This window comes from Pleurodeles waltl, chromosome 10, assembly GCF_031143425.1.
Source record: "Pleurodeles waltl isolate 20211129_DDA chromosome 10, aPleWal1.hap1.20221129, whole genome shotgun sequence".
NCBI lineage: Eukaryota > Metazoa > Chordata > Amphibia > Caudata > Salamandridae > Pleurodeles > Pleurodeles waltl.
In genome coordinates this window covers 496,866,147-496,886,863 of record NC_090449.1, presented here as the reverse complement: position 1 = coordinate 496,886,863, position 20,717 = coordinate 496,866,147, and the positions used below count along the sequence as shown (strand labels likewise).

At 46.2% G+C, this 20,717-nt stretch overlaps 1 protein-coding gene across 36 annotated transcripts in view; it reads right to left on the bottom strand.

Moving 5' to 3' along the window:
• The window catches only part of MAP4 (microtubule associated protein 4), a 1,914,856-nt gene that overhangs the window by 366,229 nt on the left and 1,527,910 nt on the right, over positions 1-20,717 (bottom strand). For all 36 annotated transcript variants that reach the window (XM_069210826.1, XM_069210834.1, XM_069210837.1 and 33 more), the window contains 2 exons: positions 18,558-18,655; positions 1,147-1,383 (listed from right to left, as the gene is read on the bottom strand). In XM_069210826.1, the coding sequence (XP_069066927.1) occupies positions 1,147-1,383; positions 18,558-18,655 (335 nt within the window). The remainder of the gene's footprint in view (positions 1-1,146; positions 1,384-18,557; positions 18,656-20,717) is intronic.

Genomic DNA, 20,717 nt, shown 5'->3' with positions numbered 1-20,717 from the left:
TTTCAATTGAAGCCTATTTTGCGAGGTCTCTAACCTCTGCAAAAGTAAACATCATAAATGCAATGAGATTGGCTCTTTGATCTTAATGGAGGAAAATAAATTTGAATGTAATGGAGACAAATTTCTCTGCTGGTCAGGGTCTATGGCCTAAAGAATTGTCAATGACTTTGCTCAGATAATTGAGCATACTGTTAAATGATGTGTATCGAGTAAGCATTTCGGAAGAGGTAGATGGGCTCCTAGAGTCAAGGACAAAGTCACTTAACTAGCATTAATGAAACCTGACATATGTTGACAACTCAGGGGCTTGCTAACTGGTCTCTTCATGGCTTCAGCAGACTGCTGCCCTATGTTTCATGTCTTCTATACCTTAATCATCTATCTGTGAGGGTAATGCAAAGCATTTTATTCAAGAGCTTCGATCATAAACCACACTGAAGAATAATGCTTTACTTACCATTCTTCAAAACATTTTCCTATGGTGGACATTCACTTGTGACCTCCACAACCAACTTCCCTTCCTCTAAGGTTTATGCTGACTGGCCCATCTTAGGGAAGTAAAGCCAGAAATTGTGGTATGACGGTACAGTGTGGCTAACCTTGGGCCCTATGCTGAGTAGGACTAGGACATTCGTCATTCTTTTAGTTCTATAATCATTTTAAAGAGACCTGATTCACCTATAGAAGGACAGTAAATTTCAGAGCAGTTCTGTAATCAATGCCTGGCATAGGAAGATGAGTCATCACTTAGTGCCTTGGTGTTTTTTTTTTCCTTTCCAAGATAGCTTAACTTGTTATGCATCAGGTCAGCTTCTATCTGAATGACATAAAAAAAACATCCCATTGTATTGTACATGTCACAGCATGCATATTTCCGTTTTCACGGCATATTCCGTACATTTTGTCAAGTCATTGCAGTTAATCTATCAGCACACGTCTATTATTCTTCAAGAGCAGTCATCTAAGGCCTATTCAAAAATCACAGCCGTACCCACAATACCCTTTCATCTCTTCAATAACTCAAAACATAATATCTGTAAAATACAGATTTATGAAGATAGCTGTGTGCTCTACTTTGTGGAGTGCAGAAGCAAATTTGGCAGTCTGAGCAAACATCTGATAATGAAACAAACACTACACTCTTACCTTTGGTTTCATCTCCTTGGGTGTCAAGGTGGAAGACCGCGGCGTGGTAGAATCTTTGGGTGTTAAGTTGGAGGGCCGTGCAGAGCTGGACGCAGGCCGTTTGGGAGTGGAAGAAGCAACTGGAGCAGGACTACTTGCTTTTTTGCCTGGGGGAGGCGTAGATTGCTTGGGGCTCGTGGTGGAGGCTGGCCTCCCTTTAGCAGTTGCAGGCTTGGCTGAGGCAGCGACTGCTGAAGCCTTTAATTGTCCACAAGCAACACCCAAGAATGCACAGGCAAATACAACAGAAAGAAACGCACACAACAAAAAGAAAAAATGACATTTGAATGCAACTGAAATCGCAGAATATGTTCTAGGGCAACTGAAAAGTAATGTTCCGTTTTTTGAGTTGAGTAGCAAAAGTAGGAGATCAGGGGGAGAAGGGCAAGATTACAATTATTGCCTATATGGTGCAGTACTAGGTATCAGAAACACCAAAACAGACCAGTTTCACAGAACATAAACAGAAGATTCTACTATACCACACTGGCTACTCCTCCCTCAACTAAACAAGCTTTGACAATTCCAATAGGCCTGCCTTTTAAAGAATGTTACATGGTAATGTGAAGCATTACAAGTAAATATAATGGCAATAGATATGTATCTGTTTGAAACCTAAGAACTGTAGAATATTGCTGGTGTATGTTAAAAGGCCAGTTGCACTATCCAGTCTGACCTAAATATTCATGTACAGTAATGACTGTCCTACTCCCATTTGCTGCTATCAGAATAAAACAACAAATTATCCAGTTATCTAAGACACTTTAATAACATTCCAATGTTGTGTGTGTGCACCTGATAGCTCAAGCTTAGGCAGCCGGATACATAGACACAATGATCACAGCTGTGTAGATGGCAAGCACTTTTTTGTGGAAGCACACAACTTCTACCCAATCAAAGTATGTACTCCTGAATCCCAGTATGTGGGGCAAGCCAAAGCCCCCCCTATCTTGTAATGCTCACATAGTTGTCTGGTGACATTTGCGCTGCCAAGCAGACCATAAAAAGGGACAATTCCTAGCTGACGTCCACAAAAATAAAATATATAGGAGGCATTATAATTCCATTGTTTTTTGCCCTTTCTCCTCTAGGATAGAATTAAGGGGGAATACCATTAAAATTTTTTTTAACAGAGATACTTAATCGCATAATGATCACAGATGTACTATATTTGGAAGGAAAGAGTGCAGCTTGCCAGAGATATTAAAATATTACCTTTAAAATCTTCCACTTTTCTCTGGGTGTTGTATCCTAGGACTTCCTAGACTTTCTCTGGGACATATGCTCGATCCATCAATCAGGGATCAGCCAACGTAAAGGGATGGGTGACAATGCCTGACTGAGTAAAGTTCCAGCAAGCAGCTCTGGAAACAAAACATCCGCAAGAGGCAGCTAGTACAGGTGCCTGCATTTCAAACCTATATTCAGCTTTAAGTAATAAGAACTTTATTTCAGTACATGCTTGTTATGAGTGTTGGGGTTCTGTAATGCTGCAAATGCCAAGCATGATTAAGCCACAACCCAATGTTTTGAATTTTTATTAACTTTTTTTTAAAATACTTTTAATTAGCATTTTCATCCCAGTAACAAATTATCACAAAGCAGCATAAATAATGGACTTTCGTCCAGACTCCTATTCCCAATATTAGCCTCTTGTATGTCTGCCAGATGTTAGACTTTCACTTAGTCTGATCTTGGTCCTCGGCTCACTCTGTTTCAGGCCTGTTCTCAATGGAGTCCATCCAGCCAAGTAACCCGCATTTAACCATGTTTCCTGCAGCATCCTCTTGCCATGTATACTCTCTTTGATGGTGGCACAAAAGTCCATGCCTGGGAACCAGTTGTGCAATGATGGAGTTGCCAGTGCGCAAAAGGTATTAGCAATTTCCCTATGGGCAACCATGAAGCTAAAGGCTACCAGCTTTTGCTGTGCCCAGACACCATTCCACTCCGACATTATCCCCAATATTGTCATCTTAAGGCTACATGGGATCTACTTCCCAACCATCTGAGCTAGAGCACTGCGTATTCTGTGTCAATATGTTTGAACTGTTGGACATTCTCACACCACATGGAAAAAGTACTAGAATTATGTTCACACCTACGACAGATCTGGATTAGGTCCTACCTATTTTCTGTATACATTCTGGTGCAACAGACTTGATGGAAAAAGTTGATTTGGATAAGATGGGGCCTAGCTGGAATCGCCATCTCTCGGGCAGCCATTTTTGCTTCCAGACATTCTGCTCCTTCTCCTCCAAGGGACCCAGGCCAGCCCTCCATCTCACCTTTAACTGTAAAATTGGATCAGGGATGTTAACAAGTAGGGCTCTGTACAGTCTAGATAGAGCCTTTTCCCCCCATGCATTCAATTAAGGGTTTTGATTCAAGGTGGTTGCGTTCAGGGAGAGTGATTACATGGTCTTTGGTGCTATCGAGAGCATGTCTGATCTGTAAATATTGGAAAAACTACAATTTATGTAACCCGAATTGCTCTTGCAGTTAGTTGATCATTTATATATGCAAAGAACCCCACACTCTGGATATTGCAATGTTGTCGCATCCATTAAAGCCAGGCAGTTAAGGAACTGCCAAAAGCCATTCCTCAGGCTAAAGTGTAATCTCCTTCGTTATCCTGCCATTCCATTTAAAGTCCTGCAATGCTTGGTTCAATCAGTGGGTGTCTTGTGGATGAAGGACACAGTCCCTTATCCCGGATCTCTTCTGCAATACAAATAGGACAGAAGTCACAGAAGCCATGTAGGCTCTATTTCCAATATAACCACTGGAGCTTTATCAGCATAGAGCCAGTCATTGATCAGGATGAGTTGTGCAGCTTGATAATAATGTTGAATAACTGCAAACCCCAAATCACCATCTTACGGCCATTGTATACATTTATTAAATAACACTTGCAGTATATTCCTCATCCAGAAGTAATCCTTGATGAGCCTCTGTAGGGCAACAAAGAAGACTCCAAAGAGAATGCACAAATTATTTTGGAGGATATATTATAACTGTGGTATTGCAATCATTTTGAATTTCAGCCCCCGTACCCACCATGTAGAGCTGCAAATTGCTCCATCTGCCCAGTTGCTTTTTCAAGCATTCTGTTAGCGGGTTTATGTTTAATTCCCAGCATCACTGTGGTTCCAATGATATGAACATACCCACGTTTAAATTCTTGAGCCACTGGGATGTCATAAATCTGCCCCAGACTATGGAGATTGACATTCCCTGATACAGGAATTAGTTGAGATGTCCCCAGTTCACCTTAACTCCAGACTCCTCCTTATATATCAAACATATGCATGAGACGTAGGATTGCAGAGGCTGGGTATTGCATGTACAACAGAACATCGTCTGCATATCATGATCTTGCTGATCCGCGTGCCTTACATCAGAGTGTACCCTTTTGCCCAGAGGCTCCATAACGAAAGCGAACAATAGAAGGGAGAGGGGGCAACCTTGCCACTTGTGCACATTTAATCTGGAAGAGCACCAATCAGGGCCCATTCACCCTCAAGGTTGCCAATGGAGAGTTATATAGTACTGAAACGTAAGTCTTGAACTTGGGACCTAGATTCCTTCAGACGCATACCCCAAACAAGAAGGACCACTTAATCTAATGGAACGCTTTCTCAAAATTAATCGAGAGCAGAGCCTTCAGCTCTGAGGTGCATTTTGAATAGGCTAATGCCACATACATTTTTTGTATGCAATGCTGGGCATAACCCCCTTATAGGTCCAGTGTGCTAAGGATCCAAGCACTCTTACTAGTCAGTTAGCCAAGACTGTTGCTAAGATTTTAACTTCAGAATTAAAGAAATGGGCTGGTAGGAGGAGCAATCTATCTTTGGTTTATAGGCCTTGTGAATGACTACCATTGTGGCCCCTCTTAAATCGTGGAACAACATTCCTATATGATGGGCTTCTTCAAACATAGTACACATCTGTGGGAACAGCTGGGAGGATGGTCACTTGGAAAATTGTGGAGGGGACTAATTTGGGCCCAGTGTTTTCTCTGAAGACAAGTTCCTAATAACCCTGGTATCTCTTCATCTGTAGTAGTAAATCTAGTGCATCCCATTCCACAGATGACAGCTCAGGGAGGATAAGGTTGCTTAAAATCAGTCTATTGGCTGCAGGAGGTGGGTCATCCCTCTTGACTGAAGATTGGTTTCGTATTTTGAGAGCACAGTTGCAATTTCCTGCACCGTGGAAAACATCCCTAAGTCCGGATCACTCACGGAGGACACAAATCAGGACTCTGCCTCCCTATTCATTAACTAATAAATAATTTTTCCAGAGTTCTCTCCACCCTTATTGAGCTTGTATTTTGAAGCAAGTATATCTGCTTTAGGGCTCTTATGCATTTTTAGCATGCACAAATTCTCAGGAGGCTCTTGCGAGCAGATTGGACCGTGATCCCTTGAAGTTCAATCAATCACGGGATTTGTAAAGCGCGCTACATACCCGCGAGGGTCTCAAGGCGCTGGGGAGGGGGGTGCTACTGGTCGAAGAGCCAGGTCTTGAGGAGTCTTCTGAAGGCCAGCAGGTCCTGGGTCTGTCGTAGGATGGTGGGGAGAGTGTTCCGGGTCTTGGTGGCGAGGTAGGAGAAGGATCTGCCGCTGGCGGTGGTTTTTCGGATGCGGGGGACTGTGGCGAGGGCGAGGTTGGCTGAGCGGAGGCCTCGGGTGGGGGTGTGGAAGCTGAGTCGGTTGTTGAGTTAGGTGGGTCCAGTGTTGTGCAGTGCTTTGTGTGCGTGGACCAGGAGCTTGAAGGTGATCCTTTTGTTGACGGGGAGCCAGTGCAGGCCTCTCAGGTGGAGTGTGATGTGGCTGCGGCGGGGGACATCGAGGATGAGTCGGGCCGCGGCGTTCTGGATGCGTTGGAGTCGTCTCAGGAGCTTGTTTGTAATTCCTGAGTAGAGGGCGTTCCCGTAGTCGAGTCTGTTGGTGATGAGGGCCTGGGTAACGGTTTTTCTCGTGTCGAGGGGGATCCATTTGAAGATCCTGCGGAGCATACGGAGGGTGTTGAAGCAGGACGCGGAGACGCCGTTGACTTGCCTGGTCATGGAGAGAGTGGAGTCGAGGATGACCCCCAGGTTGCGTGCGTGGTCTGTGGGTTCCGGGGCTGTGCCTAGTGACGTGGGCCACCAAGAGTCGTCCCAGGCTGATGGGGTGGGTCCGAGAAGGAGGACCTCCGTCTTGTGTGAGTTCAGCTTCAGTCTGCTGTCCTTCATCCAGTCGGCTACGGCCTTCATTCCTCGGTGGAGGTTAGCTTTGGCGGTGTGGGGATCTGGGTGCTGATAGGGTGCGGTGGCAGACCGTGTCAAAGGCTGCTGATAGGGCCAGGAGGATGAGGGCGGCTGTTTCTCCTTTGTCCATCAGGGTCCGGATGTCGTCAGTGGCGGCGATGAGGGCTGTCTCGGTGCTGTGGTTACTGCGAAACCCGGATTGGGAAGGGTCCAGGATGTTGTTGACTTCGAGGTAACGAGTCAGCTGATTGTTGACAATCTTCTCGGTCACTTTTGCCGGGAAAGGGAGCAGGGAGATGGGTCGGAAGTTCTTAGGGTCCGCCTTGGGCTTCTTCAGAACGGCTTATCTCGGCGTGCTTCCAGCTTTCTGGGAAGGTTGCTATCTCGAAGGAACAGTTGATTGTTTTCCGGAGGTGGGGCGCGATGGCTGCGCTGGCTTTGTTGAAGACGTGGTGAGGGCAGGGGTCCGATGGGGATCCAGAGTGGATGGAGTTCATGGTTTTGATGGTGTCTTCGTCGCTGACGCTGGACCAGACGGTCAGGCGACTGGTGCGAGTGGTAGTCGCAGGGGTGGTGGACTCGGTGGTGGGTGCGGGGGGGGTCGGGGTTGAAGCTGTCGTGGATGTCGGTGATCTTGCGGTGGAAGAAGGTGGCCAGGGAGTCGCACAGGTCTTGAGATGGCGGGATGTCGTTGGTGATGGAGCTGGGGTTGGAGAGTTCTTTCACGATGCTGAAGAGCTCTTTGGTGTTGTGTGCGTTGTTGTCTAGGCGGTCCTTGAAGGCGGTCTTCTTGGCCGTCCTGATGAGTTGGTGATGTCTGCGGGTGGCGCTCTTGAGGGCTGTGTGGTTGTCTGGTGTTCGGTCATGGAGCCATTTCTTCTCCAGCTTCCGACAGGTGTGCTTGGAGATCCGGAGGTCCTCGGTGAACCAGGCGGCTTTCTTGTTGGTGTGGTTGGTTGTAAAGGTCTTGAGAGGTGCAAGGGTGTTGGCGCAGTCTTGATCCACTGTGTGAGGTTGGTCGCGGCGGTGTCTGGGTCGGTGGGTGGTCTCAGGGCGAGGGCGGTAGTCAGTTGGACCTCGGTGACCTTGCTCCAGCAGCGGCGTGGTAGCTGTTGAGTGCGGTGGTGTGTGGTGGGTTTTCTGAAGGTGAAGTGGACGCATCTGTGGTCGGTCCAGTGTGGTTCGGTGGTGTGGTTGAAGGAGACGTGGGGGCTTGCGGAGAAGATGGGGTTGAGCGTGTGTCCAGCGGCGTGAGTGGGTGTCGTTACGAGCTGTTTGAGTCCGAGGTTGGCGATCAGGGTGGTGGAGTTGGCGTCGTTGTTATTCTCGAGGTGGAAGTTCAGGTCCCCGAGGAGGATGTAGTCCGTGGAAGCGAGGGCGTGGGTGCTGATGAGGTCGGCGATGATGTCACTGAACTATGGGCGGGGTCCGGGAGATCTGTAGATGAGAGCTCCTCTGAGGGTGGTGTTGGGGTCGGTGTGGAGCTGGAAGTGCATGTGCTCGGTGGTGGTGAGGGTGTCATCGGTGTTCATTGACATTTTGATGGAGTCTTTGTGGATGATGGCGATTCCTCCTCCCACTCCGTTGGTGCGGTCTCTGCGGGAGATCTTGTAGCCCTGTGGGATGGCTATGGCGATGTCTGGTGCTGAGGTGGCGTTCAGCCAGGTCTCTGTCAGGAAGGCGACGTCGGGGGCAGTGGAGTCTAGGAGGTCCCAAAGTTCGATGGTGTGCTTGCGAGCGGAGCGTGTGTTGAGGTGATGCAGCGGAGGTGGTTGGGTTCTCTGGCTGGTGGTGTGGAGGGTTGGATGCTGGTGAATCTGCAGTTCCGGCAGGTGAAAGGCCCCTGGGTGCGTTTCGGGGTGGCCCGGTAGCAGGGGTGGTCTCGTCTGGTGTTGAGTGCGTGGAGGGTGCTTGCGTCGTAGTGCAGACTGGCGTTGCAGGGGGGTGCGGGTTCCAGGGGTTCTGGTGCTGGGTGCGGTCCGGGCGCAGACGGGCTTGCCTTAGGCACGCCTTTGGTGCGCCCGCTGCGCGCCCGCTTTGCGGCCTCCATATGAGGGTAGAGGGAGGGAGGAGCAGCTGGGAGGTGGGAGCGGGGCGGCCAATGGGAGTGAAGGGGGCGGGGCAGCAGGGGCTCAGCAGCAAGGGAAAAACCCGGGGAAAAAACGGCGGGAGAGGGACAACAGAGCACAGGGGTACAGAAAGCAAAACACAGGGTCAAAGAATGAAAAAACGAAGTGGCACAGAAGCCAAGCGCAGGGGTACAGAAAAAAGGGAGCGAGTAGTCAGGCGGCAAAAGCGGCAACGGAGGTTCAATCCACAGGGGGCTGCGTGGCAGATGGGGGGAGCAACCTGCCTGGTGACAGCTTTCTTTTAATCTAGTGCCAGGCATTCAGACGCTTTCCCTTTCTTTTGTTGGGTTGTTAAAGAGATAATGTCCTACCTCATGACCATCCACACAGCCTCCCATAGGGAAGCTTCTGATGTGACTGAGCTCTTATTACTAGTAAGGAAATGGTGCAGTTCTTACAGGAGAAATTTGTCTGATTTTTCATCAGATAGTTATCAAGAGTTAAGGTTCCATTTTGACCAATTCCCATGAGCTCCTATCGACAATTCAAATGAAAAGTGTTCAATAAGCATCTTGGGATTATCTGAGTCCAAGAAGTCCTGTCACACCTTACCCAACACTTCTAAAAGTAAAGTAACTGTCACCCACAAACACAAATAGAAATTACTAACCTAACAGAACATACATTCCTTATTACATAAAACAAATGCTGTAAAGAAACATAGCCCACGGGTACTGGCCAATCATCCAAAGACAAAGAGAGAGAAAAGTCCCACTAATGTGCTGGCTGTTAAATTAACATCATACAATTATCACCTGCATAACAAGAAGAGAAACAGGTAGGATACTGCCATAAAGAATACTCCTGAGATGGGATAGTCAGACTAAGGAAGGGGGGGGAGAGGCGGCAGTTGAAACCCAGAGTGACTAATAGGGTAGGGCACAGACAGTGGGGCAAGATGGGGGAACCAAAAGAGAAGGAGTGGAAAGAGGGAGACCAGGACCATCTGGAACAGGCAATTAGGGGGATAGGATGGCTGAACCCCAAGAGATAGAACATGGATGTTCTCGGCCCCCAAGCACATCCATCTCGATATGAGGGAACAGAGACAATAAGCATAGGAAGGTACCGGCCTGGCCTCAATGGAATGAAAGAAGGGGGGAAAAATAAAAAAAGAACAAGGAAACAATGAGTAACACCCACCACGGCTGTGAATGTAGCCTGTTTGAAATAGCACCATCAAGTTAAAATAATAAGAAGTTTTAGAGAAGTTTGCGATACGGACAAGTGGGCACTCCAGATTAAATGCGACCACAGGATAGGGATGTACCCCTAAGACACCGAAACAACCTAGGCGTATTGCATCCCCAAGGAACCTGTGCATGTCTAGGATAAGAAGAAATGCAGTGGGAGCATTAGAAAGTGCAAGAATATGTTGTATATTCAATGATCAATTATATGCACTAAATGGAAACCTGTTGATGCCATCAAGAATGTTGCAGATGTAATGCAGTGAAAGTTAATTAATAATAATAAAAATATATATTAAAAAATAAAAATAAAAGATACTGCCATAAAGAACTGTCAACGGCATTGCCTGGTGTGCACTCCACCAAGCTGGGACAAAGCAACCTTTAGCTACTGGATGGTTTACCTTCAGGTCGGTGTCATTTTCTGTCTCACCTGCAAGGACATGGGCCACCACCTACCTCTGCTGAGCCCCCAGGGGCAACTCTTTTCTGAGTGAAGTCCGTATGTTCTTCCACCCAGTTCCAGCACTCTCAGGAGTATCAAAGTACAGAGTCTTGTCTTAGTGAATGACCTTGAGCAAAGGAGGAGCAACATACATTCAATCAGCATGGCACATAGCTTTGCTTTATTCTCCAGGAAAGATCAGTGCTTTGTGGGATCTTTAGAATATAGTCTGGAAAAAGCACGATGTGAGCCGTGCCACAAGTGAGTTTTTCCTTACCCCTGGGCTACTCAAAAACTCACATTTCTATTTGAGAATTCGAAAATCCACACAATGACTGAACGAGTCAGGGCACTGGGTAGGGGTTGACGTCTCTGCATTCTATACACTCTTTGAACTATGGAGCAAAACATCTCTTCTGCAGGAACCCAGGATTTCAACTATCTGGTAGTACATTGAGTTGGAAATTGACCATCCAACAGCCCCACAATTCTGAGGTTATTTCGTCTCTCCTCCAAAGACTGAAGCAATTCTTGGATCACTTGCAATATTGACACCGTGTGATCCACAGATCCTGATAACCTGGAGTTCAGTATGACACAGCCTGTGGTGAATAGGTTATCAATAGCAAACATTCAAGACCGTTGAAATTTATGAAATAGGAACACTTTTTACTAGTTGTACAGCATACGTGTGGCATGATACGGATTATAGTGGTTTGGGGTTTAACTTAGATGTGGCAAGATGCATCTGAGTGTTTGATTTGTGCAGGAGGTTCATCCTGTGACTTCGTTCACTTGAGGGTTCAAATGAAAGGATGGATTGCATACTCTGAGATTTTCACTTCATGTGATGCAGTGGAAGGGTTGCTAGATAACTGGACCAAATGCTTGTAGGGTGGTGGTTTCATTACTAAACAACTTAGGATCTCTCTTTTGGATGAGCTGGTTTTAAGGTGGTTACACAGCATCCATTTACCAATTCATCAAGGAGACAGGAGAAAAATAATACTTGTAACTTCTCATGAGTTTCCAGCCTTTCAAGTATGGCTTTGTCATCAGTATAATTGCACCACATTAAGTTGAAGGAGCTGATTAGGTCTGGTAGGTGTGCGAGATAGAGGTCAAACAGGAGTGGAAAGATGATCAAGCCTTGGGTCACTCTACAGTGTGCATTGAAAGGTGTGGACATGAGAAACGGTAGGGAGACAATGCTCTTTCTGACTTGGAGAAAAGAAAAGATCCAGTTTAGCATTTTTCTGTGAAAGCCAAGCTCCTTTAATCCCAGTAGAAGTGTCTTGTGGTGGGCAGCATTGAAAGCAGCAGATAGATCCATTTCTGTTCACCGTTATTTTCTTATGAGCCCAAATGTATTTCAAGTTGGAGTCACTGTCTCTGCCTGGGACCAATATTTTAACCTAAGAGTTGACAGCTGTCTTTGAAGTTGAAGATCTAGGAATATGGAGATCATTCTATTAGTATTCATAAGAAAGAGTAATGGAGTTCATTTCGGTCATTTTGCTTTAGAGATGGTCTTCCAAATACTTTGTTTTGGGGACCCGATTGTCACAGAAGGATGCAATTGTAGTATATTGATGGGTTGCTGATTTCTGAGAGGATCCTTGGTAGTTCATTGGATGAGCATTTTGCATTGGACATCTAGGTGGAACAATGGAGGGTTTTTACTGCTTTCTTAAGGCTTAATCTGAATATCCAGCAACTTGATTTTCCACGATTTATTGTGAAAGTAAGGGGAAGCACTGAACAGGGAATGATTTGTTTTAGCTCATGTTAGTATTCAAATGTTGTGGTCTTTAAGATGCCTTGGAAGAGAAATGCAAATGGTTGAGTTAAAAGTTAAAGGGAAGTCTTCATGCTCCAGCAGGAGTGACAGATGTGGTAAGCACGTTGTGAAGGGCATTATTTGGTAGCAGGAGTAAGGATATGCTATGAAGGATAGGAGATGAAGGGCAAGGAGTGTGAAGATGTAAGGGAGAAGACGTGGTATGGGTGATTGAAAAAACAGTAAGGAAGAAACTGTAAGGAAATGCCTCCTTGGCATGGGTACCCCCTAACTTTTTGCCTTTGCTGATGCTAAGTTATGATTTGAAAGTGTGCTGGGACCCTGCTAACCAGGCCCCAGCACCAGTGTTCTTTCCCTAAACTGTACCTTTGTCTCCACAATTGGCACAACCCTGGCACTCAGTTAAGTCCCTTGTAACTGGTACCCCTGGTACCAAGGGCCCTGATGCCAGGGAAGGTCTCTAAGGACTGCAGCATGTATTATGCCACCCTGGGGACCCCTCACTCAGCACATGCACACTGCCCCTCAGCTTGTGTGCGCTGGTGGGGAGAAAATGACTAAGTCAACATGGCACTCCCCTCAGAGTGCCATGCCAACCTCACACTGCCTGTGGCATAGGTAAGTCACCCCTCTAGCAGGCCTTACAGCCCTAAGGCAGGGTGCACTATACCACAGGTGAGGGCATATGAGCACTATGCCCCTACATTGTCTAAGCAAAACCTTAGACATTGTAAGTGCAGGGTAGTCATACGAGTATATGGTGTGGGAGTTTGTCAAACATGAACTCCACAGTTCTGTAATGGCTACACTGAAAACTGGGAAGTTTGGTATCAAACTTCTCAGCACAGTAAATGCACACTGATGCCAGTGTGCAATTTATTGTAACATACACCCAGAGGGCATCTTAGAGATGACCCCTGAATACCTACCCGACTTCTAGTGTAGGTTGACCAGTTTCTGCCAGCCTGCCACACCCCAGACATGTTGCTTGTCACATGGGGAGAGTGCCTTTGTCACTCTGTGGCCAGGAACAAAGCCTGTACTGGGTGGAGGTGCTTCTCATCTCCCCCTGCAGGTACTGTAACACCTGGCGGTGAGCCTCAAAGGCTCACCCCTTTTATTACAGCGCCCCAGGGCATCCCAGCTAGTGGAGATGCCTGCCCCTCAGGCCACTGCCCCCACTTTTGGCGGCAAGGCTGGAGGAGATAATGAGAAAAACAAGGAGCGGTCACCCACCAGTCAGGACAGCCCCTAAGGTGTCCTGAGCTGAGGTGACCCCTGCCTTGAGAAATCCTCCATCTTGAGTTTGGAGGATTCCCCCAATAGGATTAGGGATGTGCACCCCTCCCCACAGGGAGAAGGCACAAAGAGGGTGTAGCCACCCTCAAGGACAGTAGCCATTGGCTACTGCCCTCCAAGACCTAAACACACCCCTAAATTCAGTATTTGGGGGCTCCCCAGATCCCAGGAAATCAGATTCCTGCAACCTGAAGAAACAAGAAGGACTGCTGACCTACAAGCCTGCAGAGAAGGAGGAAGACGACAACTGCTTTGGCCCCAGCCCTACCGGCCTGTCTCCAACTTCAAAAACCTGCTCCAGAGATGCATCAGACAGGGACCAGCGACCTCTGAAGCCTCAGAGGACTGCCCTGGACTAAAGGGCCAAGAAACAGCGGCCCTGTTCAAAACAAGCTACTTATTTGCAACAAAGAAGCAACTTTGAAAGACTGCACATTTCCCACCGGAAGCGTGAGACTTCACACTCTGCACCCGACGCCCCCGGCTCGAGATCCAGAGAACAAACACCTCAGGGAGGACGAGCCCGTGAGTAACCAGAGACGACCCCCCTGAGCCCCCACAGCGACGCCTGCAGAGAGAATCCAGAGGCTCCCCTTGACCGTGACTGCCTGTAACAAGGGACCCGACGCCTGGAACCAACACTGCACCCGCAGCCCCCAGGACCTGACCGAACCGAACTTCAATGCAGGAGTGACCCCCAGGCTACCCTCTGCCTAGCCCAGGAGGTGGCTGTCCCGAGAAGCCCCCCCTGTGCCTGCCTGCACCGCTAGAGTGACCCCCGGGTCCCTCCATTGTTTCCTACCTGAAACCAGACGCCTGCTTTGCACACTGCACCCGGCTGCCCCTGTGCCGCTGAGGGTGCGTTTTGTGTGCCTACTTGTGTCCCCCCCCAGTGCTCTACAAAACCCCCCTGGTCTGACCCCCCGAGGACACAGGTACTTACCTGCTGGCCGACTGGAACTGGAGCACCCCTGTTCTCCACAGGCACCTATGTGTTTTGGGCACTTCTTTGAACTCTGTACCTGACTGGCCCTGAGCTGCTGGTGTGGTAACTTTGGGGTTGCATTGAACCCCTAACGGTGGGCTGCCTATGCCCCAGAACTGAGACTTTTAACTGTTTTACTTACCTCCTAATCTAACCTTTACTTACCTCCCCCAGGGACTGTTGATTTTCGCACTGTGTCCACTTTGAAAATAGCTTATTGCCATTTTTACAAAGACTGTACATGATATTGTTTTCATTCAAAGTTCCTAAAGTATCTAAGTGAAGTACCTTACATTTAAAGTGTTTACTGTAAATCTTGAACCTGTGGTTCTTAAAATAAACTAAGAAAATATATTTTTCAATATAAAAACCTATTAGCCTGGAGTAAGTCTGAGCGTGTGTTCCTCATTTATAGCCTGTGAGTGTACAACAAATGCTTAACACTACCCTCTGATAAGCCTACTGCTCGACCACAATCCCACAAAATAGAGCATTGGAATTATCTACTTTTGCCACTATCTTACCTCTAAGGGGAACCCTTGGGCTCTGTGCACACTATTTCTTTCTTTGAAATAGTATATACAGAGCCAACTTCCTACATTAAAAATAGCAGTTACAAGGGAATAAAGAGGCAGGTAGTTGCTTGAGGGAGTGGGGCAAGTAAGGTGGGGGTGACCTGTTTATGTAAGGTGCACAGGGATTAGGAGGGCTGGAGTGGAGGAAGGGGGTTAGAAAAAAGATGAAGGTGAAAGAAATGTATAAATTGCATTCTCTTGAGATTAGAGAACGCACCACAACTCAGCCAGCACATACAGATCATTGGAGTCAATTACGGTAACTTGCTTCCAGCAGCAAATCACTGGAGGACTCTCTTTTAGACACCAAAGAAGTGCTAAACTCAAATTAAGCGTGACTCACCTATGAAGGAACCCTTGTTTTTAACTCTCTATGATTAACAGATGACTAAGTATTGATTTGGATAAACTTCAGATCTCAGCAAAGTCTCCTCCACGAAATTATTTCAGTAACTTCAGGATGCTTTCACAGTAACCTGTTATCATAAGTAAGATTAACCAAATGTACATGACATGCATGGTATAAGAATCAAGGAGACCGCAGCAAAATTTGTTATCCACTAAGGTAAAAGCCTAAGGAAAAGCCTAGAAAAGCCTGATAAACATACAGCTAACTGCTTTTCTGGAAGAGTGCAAGATCTTGGACCCATCACACTCAGGTTTGAGATCACTTCACAGTACAGAGAACATGCTACTGGCAGTCACAGACACCATCAGACTGACCTTGGACAGTGGCACCATGGCTATGTTGGCGCTGTTGGACTTGTCAGCAGGTTTTAATACCAGTTCTCATACCATTCTTATCCGCAGGTAGTACAATGTGGGTATCTATGGCAAAGTGTTGTGCTGGCTCATGGATTTTCTAGAAAATCAAAGACAGACTATTTTTTGAACTCTAAGTCATGCACACTGCTGGTCAATAAAGGAGTTCCGCAGGGCTCCTCCTTGAGTCTCACATTGTTTAATATTTCTGTGCCCCCCCAATTGCCTAAATCTTCAGATTATACAGTTTTGAGATTATCTCTTATAAAATGATGATACCCAACTTGTCATCTCTTTCGGACACAACCTTGATAAGGTCAAATCCTGATATGCAGACTACAGGAGAATAATTGCAAACTGGACTACCAGGATCTGTCTCCGGTTAAACGGTGACAAGACGAAGATTCTTGTGTTCAGTAAAGCTCAGGAGCTCGTCAGCTGACTGGTAACTCTACGAATTAGGTTTGGCCTATCTCTGAGGGAGGTAGTAAAAAACCTTGGCATAAAATTGGACCACACACTCTCTGAAACTGCAGGCCACCACTACCTGCGGCTCTCGCTTTGCCACCATGCACCTGCTTAGTAAAGTCTTACCCTGGCTTCCATCAACCTCCAGGAAAACCCTAGTCCAGGCTTTGATTACGAGTCGTCTGGAGTATGGAAACATGCTGCTGGTAGCGGCAAATGACACGTTGATGTCCAATCTATGGTTCATGTAGAATACAGCCGCCTGAGTGGTCGGCAATCTTCCCTCAGGCTCTCCATCAGCACCCGTCCTGAATGCCTTGCACTGGCTACCAGTCAGGGAGCATGCTACCTTTAAGTTATGCTGTCTTACGCACAAGGCTCTAATTAGCAAAGCCCCCATCTAGTTACATAGTAGGCTTACATGTTATCACCCCTCGGGACAGCTTGTATCCACAAACAAGGCGCTACTACAGATTTCCTACCTCGCCCGCTAAACTGCAACAGTGCATATTCACCAATATACAGGGTTTGGTCAATTTAAAAGACTTCTGAAAACCTGACTGTTTTAAATTCATTTGTCAGGCCTGGAGCTTAGATAGCATCGAGATACACCTTCAGGTGTGAGTGGTAGCCCTATCACAAGTGGCCTTAACATAACAAGGTCAAAAACAATGAATGCATCTCAAAAGGAGCCTGGATCTATGCAACTCTTAGAGAAGACTGGTTCACTAAAACCATTCAAACCCCAAGCTGGAAGAATCAAAAGTACGGACGTAAATCAGGACATACATTTAGGTGACTTCTGAGCAAGACGGGGACATTAGCTCAGGTAGTGATTTAGCAAACATTCTTTCACATACCCCTTGAAACATACAAAGGATGGAAAAGAAGCTGTTTCAATCACAAATCAGAAACAAAAATAAAGAGGTATTTTGCTTTCTATCAACTAAAGAGGATTTAAGGATAGTGACCTTTTATGTTGAAATGCCCTGATGCAGGATTCTCTCACATAGGAACTTGGCAACACCTTGTCGTGTTGGTGCACTACGACATAAGATATCCTTGTCACAAGGGGATGTGCGAGTTAAGTAGGTGTATTAGTTTCCACATCATGTGGTAAGCTCATCAGAATGAGGCACTTTCAGTTTGTGCTATACAAAGCAATGAACTAAAGAGAATTGTAGACCCTTATTTTAAACAATCATTGATGATTGTTCAAAAAGATCTCTTTATTAACAGTCCTTCCACCCATTCTTCTATCCAGAGGAAGGATATAGGTTGCTCGAGTTAGGAAGAAGGGGGTCTTAGATGGACTAGTTATCTGTATACGTTTACCTGCCAAGAAAAGCTGCTCCATAATATGAAACTGAATTTTACTTGCTACATAATCTATATGCGGACGGAATTTCTTTTACAATTACTTACAAAAGAAAGACCAAATTCTAAAGTTGAGTGTTTCTTGGATAGAACACCACAACGAAAACCGACAGGAAAATGCAAGATGTTTACAGTGTGTTATTGTGCTCTAATGTACACATCTGTGAATTTAATAAATTAATCTTCTTGAGAGCTACGTGAACTACTGGTACCATGGACTACCTCAACATCTCAAAGATGACACTGTCAGTTGTCTAAATAACAAGATTTAAAATAAGACTAAGGGGGTGATTCCAAGCTTGGCGGGCGGCGGGAGCCGCCAGAAGAACGTACAGCGGGCAAAAGACCGCGGCGGTCATTCTGGGTTTCCCACTGGGCTGGCGGGCGACCGCCAAAAGGCCGCCCGCCAGCCCAGTGGGAAACACCCTTCCACGAGGAAGCTGGCTCCGAATGGAGCCGGCGGAGTGGAAGGGGTGCGACGGGTGCAGTAGCACCCGTCGCGAATTTCAGTGTCTGCTAAGCAGACACTGAAATTCAAAGTGGGGCCCCCAGGGGCCCCACGACACCCCTCACCGCCATCCTGTTCCTGCCGGTTTGGATGGCGGTGAGGGGGTCAGAATCCCCATGGCGGCGCAGCAAGCTGCACCGCCATGGAGGATTCCCCTGGGCAGCGGAAAGTCGGCGGTACACCGCCGACTTTCCGTTTCTGGCCGCGGCTGTACCGCCGCGGTCAGAATGCCCAAAGGAGCACCGCCAGCCTGTAGGCGGTGCTCCCGCGGACCCCGGCCCTGGCGGTTTTTACCGCCAGGGTCGGAATCACCCCCTAAATGTCTTCTTGCTTATTATCTATATAAACATCAAAAGTGTTCTCCAGACCGAAAGCAGTCAAGAGACTATCAGAAGTGTCCTGGTCTCCTTGAGGGGCTCTTCCACAATATACTAAGCTATGAAGGCTACTCAACTCAAAAAACTGAATTGTCTCACTCAAAAGTAAGACGTGATGATGAAAATCAAACAAACAAAAATAAAATCAGCAAACTGGCACAGAAAGTAAATACCTGTCAAAGCAAACATCACATACCTTCACTTTTTTCTCTGGACTTGGTGGGAGCTCTTTGCTGGGTGGTGCACTGATACTTCCTGCAATGGCCTCAGCTGCAGATGATGCTTCCAAATTTACTGTGTGAAAGAAATGGGAACAATTTGTTTTAGTCACTGCGAGAAAATATTCTTGGAATCAACATGCAGGAAGAGATAGAAGTCTGATGATGTGCGAGTTGCACAAACAATATTTTTGGTAAAATCTATAGATACGAGGGTTGTGTCTAAGGATACTGTCCTTATCATTGCACTTGGTAGATGGATGGCCACTGTATTACTGTTTGTACTAATTTTTTTAAGACTAGCACTGCCAGACAGGTATGTAGCTATGTTGCAATGTTGGGTGGGTGATGGCCTAGTTTAAAATACCTTAACAAGAGTGGTTATAAGAGTAATGTTAATGCCCTGGGAGACTAGTGTTAAGTTGGCAGCGTTTATGAGCTATAAGGCTTTATTGGTCTGTTGAGAGCATGAGGGTGTAAGAGGGGCTGGCTGGTGTGATCGGTTTAAGTAACAAAAAGTACAAGAGTGACAGGATGGGTTTGTTATGCTGGGCACACATGGTTACCATCCGGTGTTTAGCTTAGGCTGGTCATTACGTTCGGAAAGATCATCAGCAGATTATATGGCTTTGGTGTAATTTTGTGACCAGATGTGGTAATTTTAAGTACATTTTGTGAATGGTTGAAAAGATGGATGGTGACAAAAATAGCTTTGCATGCCATAGAATTGTTGGCAAAACTTAATCCAAAGTTTAGCCAGGTTTCCTAAGAAACATATCCTGAATATCAGATAGAGCCTTCACTGGCCATAACATGAAATCTACAAATTGAGTGATTAAGCATGATTGTCTGAAACTACAGCCATCTGGAGGAACCTAAGGGACTGCTATAGATATTCCAGGATACCCTCGTGCTTGGCTGATGGCAACGACTCACACTCAAAGCAGTTATGATGACAGCCAAATTAACTGCTGTCTTCTGAAGAACCAGCCCATGCCATTGTATAACAATAAATGCCTAACTTGTAGAGAGACCCAACTTTCAAATACAACAGTAAAGACCATACATCGAGCATTACCACAAAATAAAGGTGAGATTAGGTATACAACACTGCTGGAAGTGCATCTTAATCATGCGTGGATGATGCCATTGAAGAGGCAGTGGGCATTAAGTAGAAGTGGTGGGCAGTAAGTAAAAGAAACAGCACAACAAAAGGTCATATAAAAAGGACAGCTTAACATGGCTCTCTTTTTTGCCCCAACAGCAGGCTAAAATACCTAGAGACAACCATGTTCAAAATAATTTCAAGACAGAAAAGAATGCTAAAAACAGAATAAATTATTTTCCTTAGAAGTAGAGAAGCTGAAGCATTGTGGAGAAACACTTTGGTTAGGTTTCTCAGAGTCATTAGGACATAAGACTGACCTTTGACTAATTTAATGCAAGACCTGAAAGCCTTTCAGAGGACTTCATCAGGCCTGCATCTAACCCTATCTTAACGTCCATCAGCCTTTCAAAGGTGTTGGCCCAGCAACTTATTAAAGAGGCTGAAGTCCAACTGACTGTATTGTATGGGAATAAATCTACCTAGCCCCGAAACTTCCAAAGACTCCATCTTGGCAAAGGACGGATTCTGTCCGAAAGGCCTTGCAGAAGTAACCCACTACAATCCTGTCTGGGACTGCAGCTTTCTCAGCTCTACTAGACTTTTAAACACACGCATTAAATGATATTGAATTATGCCCTGCTATACATGTTAGAGGAGTGATTGACTTGTGGGTAGTTAAGTACAAGCACTGCCTTTTAGATGGGAGTTGACACTGCACTATACACTGTCAAACACCAACCATTCTTTCAGAAGGAGAGGCTGACTAGGAAAAACATGTCAGCTAATTCTGCTCTTTATTCGCCCGTATACCTTTATCTGGGTCATGCATGGTTATCTCTTGACTCACACATAACTAAAAAATCACTGGTATTACAGTATTTGAGAGTGAATGGTGCATACTTAGCTCCTTCACTCGTCTTTCTGATCTGGTTCAGGTTCCCATTCTACTTTCACGTAGGTTCTGTTTCTTCAACAACCATCATACTGTTCCGGTGTTTATTTTGCTGTAGCAAGGATAGCATGGTGGCAT